The sequence below is a fragment of the Rhododendron vialii genome, chromosome 2a, assembly GCF_030253575.1.
Source record: "Rhododendron vialii isolate Sample 1 chromosome 2a, ASM3025357v1".
In the NCBI taxonomy this organism is placed as follows: Eukaryota; Viridiplantae; Streptophyta; class Magnoliopsida; order Ericales; family Ericaceae; genus Rhododendron; species Rhododendron vialii.
In genome coordinates, this window is record NC_080558.1 from 8,837,836 (window position 1) to 8,854,228 (window position 16,393).

The 16,393-nt window shown below is 37.4% G+C and overlaps 1 protein-coding gene across 1 annotated transcript; it reads left to right on the plus strand.

Moving 5' to 3' along the window:
- The first annotated feature begins 6,689 nt into the window (after positions 1–6,689).
- On the plus strand, positions 6,690–13,652 carry LOC131318114 (ER lumen protein-retaining receptor). Its single transcript, XM_058347941.1, has 6 exons — positions 6,690–7,085; positions 9,326–9,591; positions 9,801–9,916; positions 12,991–13,064; positions 13,218–13,281; positions 13,367–13,652. Exons 1-6 carry the CDS (start codon positions 6,992–6,994, stop codon positions 13,401–13,403), a joined length of 651 nt encoding a protein of 216 aa, XP_058203924.1. The 5' UTR covers positions 6,690–6,991; the 3' UTR covers positions 13,404–13,652.
- Positions 13,653–16,393: the final 2,741 nt, after the last annotated feature.

Sequence of the window (16,393 nt, forward strand, 5' to 3'; positions counted from 1 at the left end):
GCTATCGAGATTTGGCTTTGATACCAATTGGATTATTTTTCGAGCAGCGCTACAGTTCATTACAGTTTCCGACGGGGAACTCCGGTCACCGGACGGCTGATCCGAGCCGTCCAAAAATTCTAAAAAAAAAAAATCGAGTGGGCTAACGCGGGAATCAACGGCATCCGATCGGCCACCTATACACGTCGGATGCCGTTGATTCCCGTGTTCACCCACTCGATTTTTTTTTTTAGAATTTTTGGACGGCTCGAATCAGCCGTCCGGTCGCCGGAGTGGGCCCGACAGGCCGTCTGGAATCCGGTCGGGATTTCCCGTCAGGAACCTCAACCTTTTGAAATCCCTTTCCCCTTCCCCCTTTCCCCTTTTAATAAAATGTTACTTTTGTTAGATCAAAAAATAAAAGTGATCGCAACTATCACATAGTATTTTTAATAGTCTAGATTTGTTTTGATATTTTTACCGATAAGAATATTCAACATCTATATAAACGGTGCAGATTTAACTGCACACGCTTCTTCTTCCTTTCCGATTTCTATTTACATTGAAGAATGGTGGCTTGAAATTTTGAAGTGGCGAAATCTGATAAAATCAAATCCTAACAGTAAAAATTTTATGTTTAATACTCCTAAAAAAGTGCACACATTTGACGATTAATCATTTGTAATTTTTTTTGCCAGATGGTACATACTATGTTAGGGGTTAGTTATTCGTGATTATGACAATAGCCGAGTACCTCTTTCATGAAGACTCAAACTTACGACTTCTCCCTTACATAGCAGAGTGAACCAACCATACTAGGTGTCGTGTTTATTATTAATTTGTGTTTTTAACTACACATTTTGAAGCTAATCATTCTTTATTAATATATAATAAAAACAGTTTAAATGGTTAGCAAAACGGAATAACTTTATTTTTAAATCTAATAAATAAAGTGGTGTTGAATCAATTTTCAAATCATCATCTAATCAAGCAATTTTTTGGGTGAGCGTGGGTGTCATCGAACTGGAAGACGGAAGATTGATGTATAGTCCGTGTGGGAGACTGTGAGCGTGTCATGTGTGTGAGCCGAATGTAAAATAAAATGTTCTTATTTAAAATGTAACTTTATTTTGACTCAAACTAAGACTGTTTTTAATTAAATAAATGTTCTTTTCGATGTCGATGTATATATATAAAAAGAGTGTTTGAGAGAAAGTCTTTTCATTTTGTTTCAAAACATAGTACAAAAGTTCTTATTTACAAAGATATGATAAAGAGGAACAAGTACATGACGGCATCAAAATGCATGATAGCTTCACAACTAAGCTGGCATCTTATCACACGACAAATTGACAATATGTGCCACACTCTGCCCGAGAGAAGTGCGTAATATGTGTGTGAGCCGATTGTAAAATACAGTAAAACGTTCTTGTGTAAAAAGAAATAGCTTAAAGTGGCTTATGCCACACCCCCTCTTGCTAGCACTACCTGTGGCTAGTGATACTTCAAGCCTTCGTTATTTTTAATTTCAAGACTTCCATTTAACTAACTTCATATCCGTTCTCATAATTTCAAGACTTCCATTTAGCATTCGTTATTTTTTTCGTATTTGTTAGATTTGTACTAAATTTTTATGGATTATTGATTTGTCTTGACGAAAGGAATTGAAAAATCCAAAAAAATTTACTTGAATATTTTCAATAATATTTGAATAAAAGTAAATATTTTGAGGTTGACTTGACATTTTCAACTATTCAATGAAAAAATTCATATAATATATTCGACAGACTTGGATTGGGCTTCAACCCCTATGCCGTAGCCCAGCCCATACTATTCTTGCTCGGCTAGCCCACCTGAAATAAATGGGCTAAGCCCAGTGTTGGAGTTGCAACCTCATGTTCATTGTTAAAAGTTAGGGAAAATGACGGCCAATGAAGTATTTTGATAATTAATATCCGTCAATGACATCCTAAAAGTTATTTGAGATCGGTTTGTTATATAAACAAATTAAGCTTGAACATCTTTTTGAAACTCGTTAAGCTTTGAAACTACGCTCGATCAAATTACTACTCAGCTCGTTCGACTTATGATGTTTAAAAACTTTAAGCTACTCGACACCGATTCGTCATCGGCTCCATTTAAACTCATTTGAGATTGACTCGTCTCGTAAACAAGCAAAATTCCAACATATTTGAAGACTTATTAAGTTTTCAAACTAACCTTTAACAATCAACTATTTGACTTGTTGGGTTCTTATCAACCCTATCTTTAAGTCGGTGGATTGGATGATGACCCCTCACACTAACCCTTACCAAAGTTACCCACAACAGATGTCCCAAAGAGGGCTTTTTTCCCGTTTAAAACAACCAAAACAAGAACATCTCATTCTCAAAAGGAAAAGAAAAGGCAAAAGCCAACACAAAAGTGAAGAAAAGAACAGAACATAGAAGTACAGAAGTAACAGAACAGTCCTCCTTGATTCTCTCACTATACCCATCACCCACTCGTTCGGACTTATTCGTTTTGGGGTTTCACAATTTTTGGGTATGGTCTTTAATAAATTTTGTAAATTGCTACTCCCCCCCTGACACACACCCCCCCCGGCCCCACCTCCCTTTCCCAGTTTACCCCCGCCCCCCCTCTCTCTCTCTCTCTCTCTCCCGCCCCCCTCTCTCTCTCCCTCTCTCTCTCTCTCTCTCCCTTTACTTTTTTTCCACTTTCTGCTTCTTTTCTTCTTTTTTTTTTTTCTTTTCCAGTTTTTTTTTTCATTTTATTTCATTTTCTTTCTTTCCGGTTTGAATTTTTTTTTCTTTTTAATAATAGGTTCAAGTCTAATTCTAGGCTTTGTAAAGTAATTGAGAGAAAAAAAGTGTTTCAATTGATCATGTTTATCCCACTGTTTTTTTTTCTTTTTTTGTCCTTTATAGATTAAAAAATATAATTACGAAAATAAGTGTTTCAATTTTTAATCCGTTTGAACCAGTGCAAAGATGTTATTTTTCTGATCATTTCATCCTAAATGGTCGTAATAAATTTTTGGCTCCAAGGCCTTTCAATGAACACCCTAAGAGAGTCCTGAAACTAAATAATGAGTCTTAGGTTGCTCGTTGAAAGGTCGTAAAGCAAAAAATTCATTAAGATTACAATTAGTGTTCGGGAACTAATTACGAAATGTATTTTGCAAACGACATACTAATCCATAATACAAATATTATATTCAGGATTACTTTTTTTTAACTATAGTACAATTTTATAAATTTGTTAACCATTATTTAGCATAGATCCTCTTAACTGATTCAGTAGTATGTTGCTTCAAATCACGTTTATACTCCATAGGATTGCAAATGGATGGGTTCTATTTTTTTATAACTAAAACGGAAACGTTTTAGGGGCTACTATGTCAATGGAGGCAGCAGAGCCCCCGGGTCCCCCATACTTTTTAATTTATTTTTTTATTTAATTACTTATATCTTATTTATTTAATTTCTATAAATACACCATTTGTATATTTAAAAATATAATTCAAGAATTAAGTGCTTTAATTCTCAATTCAATTAAATCAGAGCAAATATCGTTTTTTTATTATTTTATTTTAAATGGTCATAATGAATTTTTTGGTTTAAGACTTTTCAACAAACTCCCTAAGACTCATTATTTAGTTTTAAGACTCTCTTAGGGTGTCCATTGAAAACCCTTGGAGCCAAAAATTTATTATGACCATTTAGGATGAAATGATCAGAAAAATAACAACTTTGCACCAGTTCAAACGGATTGAAAATTGAAACACTTATTTTCGTAACTATATTTTTTAATCTATAAAGGACAAAAAAAAGAAAAAGAAAACAGTGGGATAAACATGATCAATTGAAACACTTTTTTTCTTTCAATTACTTTACAAAGCCTAGAATTAGACTTGAACCTATTATTAAAAAGAAAAAAAAATTCAAACCGGAAAGAAAGAAAATGAAAAAAAAAACTGGAAAAGAAAAGGGAAAAAAAGAAGCAGAAAGTGGAAAAAAAAAAAAGGAAGAGAGAGAGAGAGAGGGGGGAGGGGGGGGGGGGGGTAAATTGGGAAAAAGAAGGTGGGGCCGGGGGGGTGTGTGTGTCAGGGGGGGGGGGAGTAGCAGCCCTCTAAATTTTCTCTATCTATTTCTCTCCACTCATTACTCTCAAAAACCTCTCTCAAAATCCAAACCGAACAAGACCGAGCCATGGCGATGGCATCACTATCTAAGATGCTAACCACAACACTCCTTCTTATGATCCTCTCTCTAGCCGCCGACAACGGAACAACAGCAACAGCAGCAGGGGTGGAGGCAGCAGCCACGCGGTGCGTGGCAAGGAGCGACGCAAGCCAGCCGGCCCTGCAAAAGAAAAGAAACGGGATAAAAACTGAAAAACGAACATCCAACGAAGAGTTGGATGGATCCACTCCTCATAAACACATTACAAAATCATTTTGAGAAATATCCAAAAAAAAATCAAAAAATCAGCTTCTTGGAATATTGTTTTTTGTATCTTGTCATTTGGATCGAGTGCTCATTGTTTGCTGCTTCTTTTTTTGTGGGTTTCTGTTTTCATTTTTGTAGGTTATGGGTCTTGTGGTTATCAATCGTCTCCAAGGTACACCACTGACCACTCTTTCGTTGCCATCTTTTTCGAAACCAAACCACTTAACTTAGATTAACACAGAAGAGTAACAAGTCTAATATAGTTTTACTGCACCTGTACCTTCAGAATTTTTCTCTTAACTTTATTTGTACATTAAGTCAGTGAATTAAACTCTGCGTCATTTGGAAATTAAAACTTTTTCTCGCTGCAAGTAGGAAAAAGTTTTCCATATGGATTTCCACAAAATTCTGGTTCTGTCTTTGCCTCGATTGTAGGCCAGTTATTCATGTAACAACTGCTTAACTGTTATTGATTCTTTCCCAATTCCAGCGCGACTGGAGGCACCGACAGCACAACGACTACAACTCCGTCTTCAAATGCACCAATTCTGCCACGAACCACCGTGGTGCCACCCCTCTATGGCAGCGGAGGGTTAACGCCGGGACTGATCGACGCCTTTGGGTCCCGTTGAAGCCAACACAAATACTTCTAAAGCAGCTTGTATGGAGTACTGTCAGTTAACTTTGTTTGGTTGGCAGTTTAATTTAATTTAGTTTTGGTAATAGATGGAGAGAGAAATAGAATAATGATTAAAAAGTAGGTAATGATTGGAGAGATAGAGAAAAATGAGAAAATAATAATTGAAAAAATAAAATAATGATTAGAAAAAGAAGTAAGGTAATGATTGAAATACAAAACTAAAACTAAACTAAAATAGCAAACCAACACTACCAAACAGTCTTGGTTTATGTTTCTTCCCTTCTTGTTCTTTCATTCATGTATCAACAACCCATGTAGCTAGGAGTAGTACTCTTGTCTCTTAATGAAGAGTACAGAGTTAGTACAGTTCAGGTTAGAAAATGGAGCCTTCTTAATTTTGTCAATAGCTTTGTGGCTGTTTGGAATACGGCAGATAAATAGAAAAATGAGAAGAAGAATTGGAGAGAAATATTATTTGGAACCGCATGCAGAAAAATGGGTTGAGCTTAGAGACGCAAAACGAACACAGATCTTAGTTTTGTTTTCTTTTGGGTGTGAAAAGGGTGGTTGGCAAATCTTATGGTCGGAATGAATCAAGATCCTATCTCTATTATAAAACAGAAGGATGTGGGGACAAATTATTGGAATTGCTTAGATTCATTCGATCTAAAGGTCATAGTGCATCCTCCCACTTCCCGATTAAGTGCCTATGATTTTCACCAAAATTACACAACTGTCATCCCCTTCCAACCGGGATGCGTAGTGCCGTAGGCACGGACTAGCACTAGTCATTTAATAATATGTGACAAAATGTAACTTACCATAGTCTAAATTAACGATTTAAAGCCAATCATTTGATCTCCATGTGATGTAAAATGGAATTAACCACAATCTAACTTAACTATTCAAGCCATTCATTTTGTAAGTCTGCATTTGTTTCTTGCCCATAAAAAAAAATCAATTTAATCGGACATCAATGAAAGTTTGGTTGAATTATAATATTACTCACGGAAAAAATTGACAGTCAATGTTATGGCAATTATAATTTGTTCCTAATCAAGAAAAAATTATAATTTAATTTGTTTAATATACTGATGTCCAATCAATCTAATTATTTGAATGAGAAATGAATATACATATACATAAAAAATATAAAATAAACTGTTCGGGTCATCAAGTGGAACCGTGGCGTATCTCAATGGCTTCTACATTGTCTGAAACCAATGATGGAAACTTTGGCATATATTGGTTCTATTCCATTTGACCAAAAAAAAAAAAAAACAATCGGCCAGTATTCACAACATTTGCCTCATCGTAGGGATTACAAAATAATATCTTATCGTAGGAATCTTTTACAAATTCAAACCATTAATTATCCACATGAATGATCAAAGTTTAATTACTTCTGGCGGTTCAAATTTAAGCCTGCATGCGCTCTTCTGCCATATGACTATGTAAATTATTTATCGTTTGATGTATTTTTCATTTGATTTGAACATGTTATTTCTCGTTCACGTGTGCAAAACACGGTAAAATTGTAAAAAAAAATTCTATCAACAAAGTTCTTATTTTTTCTTTAAAAAAAAAGAGCCTGCTGACGCGGACACCCGGACTGGTAAGAATCGGGGTCCTAAACGGGTTGGGTCGGAACAGGGGGAGCTACGTTCCCGCACGTGACACTACTCATTCTCCTTTGCCAAAATTTCTTCTCTCCTCCTCGCCGTTACGGCTTACCCTCGTCCTTTCCCGTTCACGCAAGAAAGAAAAATCAACAGGATAAGAGAAGCCCATTTGTAGAAGACAAATCGGAGATCTGGGGGAAAAAAACCGGGCAGAATCAGATCTGTCGGGATCCGAGGCCAATATTTTCCGGTTGATCCAAGCAGGCGCATTTATCTCAGCATAAGTCGAAGAGGAAAAAATGATGAATATATTCAGATTAGCAGGGGACATGACCCATCTCGCCAGTGTTCTTGTTTTGCTCCTCAAGATCCACACCATTAAATCCTGCGCCGGTTCGTACCTTCCCTTTTTATCTCCCATCATAGATACTTACATAGTTACATATGCTTGTGTATGTGTATTTCTGTTGATGAGTGTGATAATTGAGTATGTGCTGCTTACCCATAATTTTTTTTTTTTTGATTTTTATGCGGGTGTTTTGAATGTGAATGTGAATGTACTTCTGCCTTGAGAAATTAGATGTGTCACGAGTCATTTTGCTTTGTTAATGTGTATTTGTTATTTTTGGGGGGTTTTAGAAACTGGGTTAGGGATAATCATTTTGGATTTTTTGGGGAGTTTGAGAATTATCTTGTGGGATGATACGTTTGGAGGTAGAAATGGTGTGTTGAGTGAGAAAAAGATATGGAAATGGATCTGAGAGATAGAATTGGGGAGCTTTAATCCCTTTTGATTTCTATTAAAACCGCTTCCGTCTTCCTCACCCCCTCACTCCTCTTTATACTACAACTGAAAATGAAAATACGAAGAAAGAAAAACGAAATAACAGAATTGGAAACAGAGTTGAGCCAGCTCGGCTGATCTCTAATGAGCTCACATGCTCCTAAGTCCTAACCAACTTCTGCAACCGTCTAAGGCAGGAATTAGCCACATCAGTCCACCAACTCAGCTATGCACCTCCCCTTGGAGAACCATCCATACTTGGTATCAGATCATGGGACTTCTTATATGGGTCAGTGGAGGACTTCAACTTGTGTTTTTAAGTGGGTCATAGCTCATATATGAGATTGGGCGTGAAGGGATGAAATTTAGGTTTGTCCGAGTTGGAATTGTTTTGGTTGGTGAGCTTCCTCGGGCGGAATCCCTGGCTGCTATTCTTGGTTCGGAAAGTTTTTCCCACTTCTGGTTGCCGTCGGGGTCCATTTTTAATCCTGAGGCAGTTTTGGATGTGGTTATTGAGAGGTTGTAGAGGAGGTGAGGTTGGCTGGGTGGAAGAGGCAAAACTTATTGAAGGAACAGTCACTTTTCTCAAATGTACTCTGGTGAGCATTCTGCACCTTCGTGGGATAGGAGTAGGGGGGCACGAGATGCGCTGAAATTTGTCAAAATCAGGAACTTTTCAGGTAAAGTTTTATTATCAAGTGTTATGCGGGCATGGTAACTCTGTCCTTCCATGGAAAGCAATTTGGAGAACCAAGGCACTGTTTTTTTTTTGACATGACCAAGGCACTGTTGAAAGTGAGTTTTTTTGTTTGGTGTGCGGCGCAGGGGAAGATTCTTACCATCGATAATCTGATCCGAAGGCGGAGAATTATTGTTAATAGGTGTTGTATGTATAAAAGGGATGTAGAGTCGGTGGATCATCTGTTAATCCGTTGTCCATTCGCATGGGAGCCATAGTCTGTGGTGTTTTGCTGGTTCGGTTTACAATGGGCTATGTCAAGGAGTGTTATGGAGCTCTTAATCGCTTGGAGGGGTGCTAGAGTAGGAAAAAGAAGGAAGCGTATTTGGGCCATGATCCCACTTTGTTTGATGTGGACTATCTGTCGTGAGAGAAATTTAAGATGCTTTGAAGGACTAGAAAAACCTGTATTTAAAATCAAGAGTTTTGTGCTTAGTAGTTTGTATAGTTGAGACAAGGGGGAATGTAATCCTTCCCTTGATCAGTTTCTAGATTGGTTTGAATTGTTTATCTCACATAGTGGTGTATAGGGCCTTTTTGTCTACGGCCTTTTATGTATATGGGCGGTATTCCCTTAATGCCTTATATAAATATTTACTTATCAAAAAAAAAAAAGATTAGGAGGTGGCTGAGAGATTGTAGAAATTAATAATGGATTTTCTTGTGGAGCTTCAGTGAAGAGTTTAAGTATCTCCGTGTGGATTGGAATACAGAGACTAGCCAAATCCAAAGGGCTTGTTTGGTGTGAGAAGATTCTGCATGTTAACATGGTTGGGTAAATAGTTATGGAGATTTGACAACCAACTATAACAGTGTGAACCTGAGTTGTGGAGAAAGAGTTTCTAACTTGATTTATCTGCGTGGAGAAGAATTTCCCCACAGCCCTCTCCTTCCAAGTTTCTGCGTGAATAGATATACATTCTCATATTTAGTGTTATTGAATTATCTTGTGACACCTTGTTAGGTTTTGTTTTGGACTATTTATTATGACCAAAATGTAAGCTACATTAACTTACATTAGTGTTTTAGTTGTGAGTTATGGCTGTGACAATCTCTTTAAGATTTGTCACCATTTGTGTATTGAATCCTGTATGCCCTTGTTGCTTGCAGGCATTTCTCTGAAGACTCAAGAGCTCTATGCTATTGTCTTTGCAACTCGCTACTTGGATATATTTACGGATTTCATCTCACTTTATAACACTTTGATGAAGCTAATATTCCTGGGAAGCTCTTTCTCAATTGTCTGGTACATAAGGCATCACAAGATTGTCCGGCGATCTTATGATAAAGAGCAAGACACCTTCCGTCATCTTTTTCTTATATTGCCTTGCTTTCTTTTGGCCCTCGTTATAAACGAGAAATTCACTTTCAAAGAGGTAGGATTCATTGCATTTAAATCCCTTTATGGAAATAGTTGATGTGTTGTGGAAGTTCTTCTTATTCCATCCAAAGCTATGTTGTCATATCGATTCTTTTTCTCCCCCACCATGTAAATTTCGTTACTTGTAAATCATGGTAGACTTCTGTTGCTCTATCTGCTGAATGTTCTGCTCGTGAAGAACTTCTACTTGGTTTAATTGAGCAGGTGATGTGGACATTTTCCTTGTATTTGGAAGCTGTTGCCATACTTCCTCAGCTGGTCTTGTTGCAAAGGTCAAGAAATATTGACAACTTGACGGGGCAATATGTTGTTCTTCTTGGGTAATCCATCATGCCCCAACTTTTTTCCTTTCTTTTAACTTCTAACTCATCGAGAATTTCCCCAATTTTAGTTGAATGATCACACGTACTTTTAGGTTCTTTCAAATCTATCCTTATTGTTCTGTTTTCTTTCAGGGTTTTTTTTGTTTCAGTGTTTGTTTTGGGTGGCAAGTTAGGTTGTAGGAAAAAGTACATTTCTTACCATAGGCCCATTTGTTTGTCCAGATTAGAGCGTCTGATTGACTATATAGGTTAAGATAGATATCCATCAGATATGGCATGTCACAGACCATGTTACAACATATAAAACACCATGGGGAGTGTGCTGTTATTTACTCCCTCGCTCTTTGGTCTGATTCAATTCTTTGTCCAAGAGGATTGTATGTCCCTTCACTGTTACTTGGGTCAAAGTAACAAACAGGGCCATAGAGTTGTAGTTTCCAGCTTCAAAGCTTCTCTCCTGATTTTGCAGATGACAGAATAGCTTTGAAATAACTTATAATGAGAACAGGAATATCTTCGAGCAATATGGTTTTCCACATCTATATGTTTCATGTTTGCATATCTGTTCTCTTTCAACTTTTATTGCTTTTCTTTGGTTTGTGGTACATGTGGTTTCATCATTTGAGTTTCTTGCACTCTGTTCCTTTTTCTTAGGAACTAAAACAACAAAAAAAAGAGGAGATTCAGACATTCAGTGACAGAACAATAAAGATTTGCTTACCATAGTATAATATGTACAGGCTGCTGTTTTTCTTGATGATACTGAGTACATTTCATGATTGATACTGGCATAGAAACGAAGATTAAAATGCCACCAGGCTATATTTGATGTTGTCTCTTTGGATATTAATAAACAACAGTAGAACCTTTGATAAAGTCAAACCCGAGGACAGAATTCGAAGCAAGTGTTTGCCAAGAAAGGTATCGCTATTAGTTAGATGCCAATTGTAAATGACCAGCAATGCACAAACGAGATTCACAGATCTAGAAAGGGCCATTTCTCCTTGTCGTGCTAAAGATAGTGAGAACCTAGGTCACAAAGATGAGCCTGTAATGAGAATTAGGTTTTAGTCTTTAAATTGCAGAAACTTATTTATAGGAAGCCCCTTATTGTTGCCTGTTAGGGTAAAGGTTTAATCTGCTACTTTTTAGTTTGTTGGACCAGAAGCAATAGTTCAGCTCTTGCCTCTTGGTCTTGTCTAGTTGATGAACTTGGTTTAAACTGAGAATTTATAATACAGCTTTAGTCCATGGTGATGTCAAAGATGGATTAGAATAGGGAACTAAAGAAAGAAAGGATACTTTAGGAGGGGAACGGTTCGTGTACATATAGGTGGATAGGTCTCACATTTAGACTTGTCCTGCCTTATTCTTAACTGATCAAGCAAATAGTGCACGTCTGAACTGGGATGTGACTTGTAGAGTTAGCAGATCCACATTTGTAGTTACCAACATAGTTGGATCTCCTCCTCAGTAGTTTGCTCTGGATCAATAACAAAGCTTCATGTTACATGGACTCCTCTAATATGTATTAAGTATTCTATTTGGCACTTGAAACATCAGTAGGATATGGGACTGACATGTGTAGCTGATAGTCGTCCAACAAAGTTTCTCCAGGAAGTAAAACTTCCATAATATCTGTGAAAAATGCTTAATGTCACCTTGTGAACATCATTTAACATTACCAAAAACATTTACAAAAAGGAATCTGAGAAATATGAGTATTTGCCCGTCTCCTCTTGTCCTTTTAGATGTATATTAAATGAATCTGATACTCGTGCCCTTATCCGAAACCCGTATAACTCAGCCCTAAACAACTTTGTGGCATCAGATATGGATTAATCTGCAGTAACAGTTCCTTTAATTTCTCAGTCGAGGTGGAACTGATTAATAATCTAGTTTGCTGAACAAGTTTTCACCTACAATATCGTTGGTGAAACCACCTCCGAATTTGAGCAATTGGGCATCTGGGCAGACTATGTTTTGGGCCGTTGGGATTGTTCATCTGGTGGTCTACTAAACAACTAAGGTGCAAATCCTACAGTTTTTCCAAGTACCAAATTCATGGCTGTCAATCTTTTGACCCTCCCCCTCGTACTTTTGTCACCTTTGGACTAGGTATAGCGAGGACTTCAGGTCACCAGTGCTTTTTAAAAGCTCCTTCAAGTATCTAGTCATCCCTTTGGCACATGGGTCCGCCTGCCACGTGGACAAGTCTTTTTACCTGCACGATATTGCCACACTCACTCCTCTAGGTATCTTAGTTCCGTGCGTTAGCCTCATCACAGGACATTTGGTCCAATAGGACGTTACCATGTATCCCTTGGCCATGCTTAGCTCCTCGGGTACTCAAAGCACACCAGGCAAATCTCCAGTGACGTCTTGGCCACCCTCTGCTCTTCAACTCTCAAAAACGAATTGGGACCTCCAACTATTGCTATGGACTAGAACCACATTTGCAAGTTTGTGAGGATGACACAATTGAGAATTACAAACTTCCTTTATGCCGTTCTTCATGGGTGTGGACTAAGCAAATAAAAAAGGAAAGAATGATAATGAGTTAGTAGTGTAATGTTTGCATGGCAATACGGTTGTGATGTTTCTTTTAGATCCTGCTATAGAGGCTCAAAGCATGTATGACATATTATTCAACAAATATTACTTTCGTTTGCTTTATTGTATAACCTACCAATTCTTGTAGCATTCCTGATGTTCAGATTCTCTTACCATTAAATAACTGTCGACTATCTGATTTCAGTTAGTGGTCATGCCTGAAAGAATTTTGATGCTCAATAATCATATAATTGCACTCAATAATGCTTATGCACTGAAGATTGCTAACATTCATCAAAAGGAAAAATATTCTTATTTTTCCCTGACGATTTATCAAGAATGGAATTTGTTATGTCCTTCAAATCTGATAATTGATTGTCAAACAAGTGTCTAGTTCTGCAAATCACAAGCAGCTTTCAACTGTTACTCTATGATACCACCTTTTACAGAACCAATTAAATGTTTTGTTAGAGATATTTGAGATATTTCACATTCTTTTGCTTTCATACTCCCTACAGGGCATACCGAGCCTTGTACATTTTAAACTGGATCTATCGCTACTTCACTGAGCCTCACTATGTCCATTGGATAGGTAATACTACTCTCTTTCCCCTTCCTCTCTCAATGAATGAGTGCATGCTGATTTACATGCAAAGCACACGTGAAAACACACTTTCGAGTTTGTTTTGTGCATCTTATGGTCTTATGGAAACTTGTTTTGTATTGGATGTTTCTGTTATTGCAGCTTGGCTATCAGGGCTTGTTCAGACATTGCTTTATGCTGATTTCTTCTATTATTACTTCCAAAGGTACAAATATTTGATTAATTCAAACTTGCAATCGTATTCGGATATTTGCATAAAAATTGACTCACTCCATTATATTATTTTTCAGCTGGAAGAACAATGTGAAGCTCCAGTTACCCGCTTGAACTGAATTCAGCATGTCTTCTGAAATGAAAGACTTTCAAGAAAGCTCTACGCATCAATGTATTAATCTTTTTTTTTTGGAACCAAATCAATGTACGTATTAATCTAGTTACCGGTTCTTGGCCTATTTGTTCTGTTTCCACTCCGTCTGATGGTAAATTTTAGCGGGTATGTTAAGCACTGGAACTTGTCATTGATTTTTTCGAAAGGAACTGGAGATTTAAATCCCAAATACCAAATTGTTTGCAGCAGTGAAAGAGCGTGCTACTGTCTTCCCATTGTTTGGCAAACTTGCTTCGCAAGTATTGGTACTTTCTTTTGAAGTTATGTTTTGAGCCCAATAGTTTTGGTGATTGAATAGTTTGAGCAACGTTCAAAGATAAGTAAACGTTTATGCGTTATCCAAAGTTCAAAGTTAGTATCAAAACCATGCGTTCTCGGTGATTTCAGAAAACAATTTCCAGTCTTTGCAATTGGGAAATACTTCTGCATGTTGTGGGTTTCGCACGGAAGCTCTAGTATATACTTGTAATTCTCTGTGTCGGGGTGATTTCTCAGTGGATCAAATCTGATAATCAGCCCTGTTAGTATGCTTTTTCAGTGACAAATTTTTTCAACAGTTTCCGGAAAAACTAGTTTGATTGACAGACTTCAAAATTTGTCATGAATTTTTGGAAAAGAACAAGAAAACTTCAAAAATATGCTTTCTAAAATAAACAATATGATTTTCTCCGAAATATCAATGAAGCATGGAACCAACAACCTGCTACGTGGTTTTCAAAACCAATTTACTTTGGAAGTTGTCTCGACAACTAGTTCTGAAACAGTATCAAAACAAGTTTGTTCAGAAAGCCGAGGCGAATCCAATTTATGAAGAAAATACATCGTGATGAGCATTATCATTCTCAACTAACTATGCCCCGCGAGGTTTGTCGACCTTAAACCTTCCAATAATTGAAGCATTTACCCCATCTTTTGAAGCGAAACAATCGAAGTACGGCTGGTAGGTGTTCGGGATTGGAATTTGTTTTCCTCTTCAGTCTGAAAAGCTCAAGAGCAAGGGCCGGCTAGCGTGATCGGGCTTTTCTGGGTTCGAAGATCTGAATCTCTCCTCACCTCAGTCAGTTGCCTGTTAATCCCCATGACATGATAGTGAATGACTCACCAGAGAAATGTGTCTAGTTTCCTTTTTCTCCATTCAACAATAAGGGTATCTTTGGTTCGATGGAATAGAATTGACAATGAAATGGAATTGAGGTTGAAATGGGATCGGAGGAAATGAGATTGGCATATCCTTTCCATTCCCAAGTTTGGTTGTAATTAGAAATAACCATTCTCATCCGCAATGGATTTATGCGGCAATAGTAGTTTTTGGAGTGGCAATAGTAATTTCAGTGAGACAATAGTAATTTTTGGAGTGGCAGTACTAATTTTCATGGGAAAAAGTATTCCATGAAATGACCATTCTATTCCAACATTGATTCCATCGAACCAAACATACCCTAAGTGGAAAATGCTTGGAAACAATTGCCTAAAATCCGTGGTTACCAGAGCTCATAGGCTATTAGCATCAGTAACTGTAATATCCCCAGCGGCACTGCCTATCATTGAACCAAGCATAAGGGGCAGCAGTGGAAAAAATGACCTACTCACTTGCAACAAGGTCTTTTCAGAATCGAAGCTTTGGTTTGCTTTATAAAATGGTTTAATTATAAATAAATAAATAAAGTCTTTTCAGAATTGGAGCAATTTGCTTACACTACCACCCATCAATTAAGTAAAATTTTGAACCCCACGGGATTTGGCTAAATGATCGTGAGAAAACAATAAATGTTTTTTCATAAAGTCGCAGGTTCTATTCCCACGGAGGCCAAACATTCCAAACCTTGGGGCCACTAGGAATTATGCCCAGTCGTTACCTCCAGGGTACCGAAATTATTCGAGGTGAGTGTTAGTTGACCGAGACATCCGGTTATAAAAAAAAAATCAAGTAAAACAAGAGAGAATAAAGATGGGTCTCTTTTGTTGAGTTAAAAAACACAAATTTAGACGGGGATCCTCTCCGATATTTAAAAAGGATTGGACGATCCATTCCGAGTCCACTTCGACAACCAAATACTCCATATAATTTGAATTAGTAGACAGCATCATTCATACAAAAAAATTATATTAATTGTGAGTCGCGATTACTACGATTTTGGAACACATTTATCTTGGAAAAAAATAAATTTAACACACTGAATCAGAATCCATTTACCTCAAGATAAAAGTATTGCAATTCATATATTTCTCGATATCCGATCAAACATGATGTAACATAATGTTTGATGTTCTTAACGAATTCTAGAAAATAAAAAATTTTGATCATCCAAGTGTGCCCGAAAAGAGTCCACTAACATTCTTGACATCACATTCCAATCTTTTTGGAAGACTGGAGAAATGCAGTATTTTAGACAAGTTTGAGTACAGCACTCGAGATGATTTTAGTGCGTATCAACCCCGATTTTTTCAACATCGAGATGATTTTAGTGCGTATCAACCCCGATTTTTTCAACATGAGGCTAGTTACCAATTACAATGCTCAAGGTAAATCGATAGTCGAATTTAGTATTCCATAACACTTGGAGTATGCATGCATCAAACAGCTCCAAACTCTTACACACGTTTATGAATGAATCTGCGTCCTGGTATTTCTGTCCCTGACATTGATCTTTAGAATGTCAAATGTCTAGGTTTTTGGCTCTTGGCTCTGATCAGTTTTGTGACAGACTCTCGGGCTCTTCAGAATGTCAAATGTCCAGCTTTTTGGCTCTCGGATCCAATCAGTTTTGTGATTGACTCTCAAGCTCTCCAACAACGGTGAAGGCGTCATTGCGACTTCAACTGCAATTGGACCGTGCTATAGCTTGGTGCAGATCATGATCTTTCCACCCACGTGCGAGACATGGGTTCCGACACCAGAGCTGGTTTTTCTGTTTTCCCTTTGTTTTTT

Coding starts and splice junctions, on each gene's coding strand:
- LOC131318114 (XM_058347941.1), top strand. CDS start 6,992: ATGATGAATATATTCAGATTAGCAGGGGACATGACCCATCTCGCCAGT. Junction 7,086..9,325: donor CACCATTAAATCCTGCGCCG/GTTCGTACCTTC, acceptor TGTTGCTTGCAG/GCATTTCTCTGAAGACTCAA. Junction 13,065..13,217: donor TCACTATGTCCATTGGATAG/GTAATACTACTC, acceptor CTGTTATTGCAG/CTTGGCTATCAGGGCTTGTT.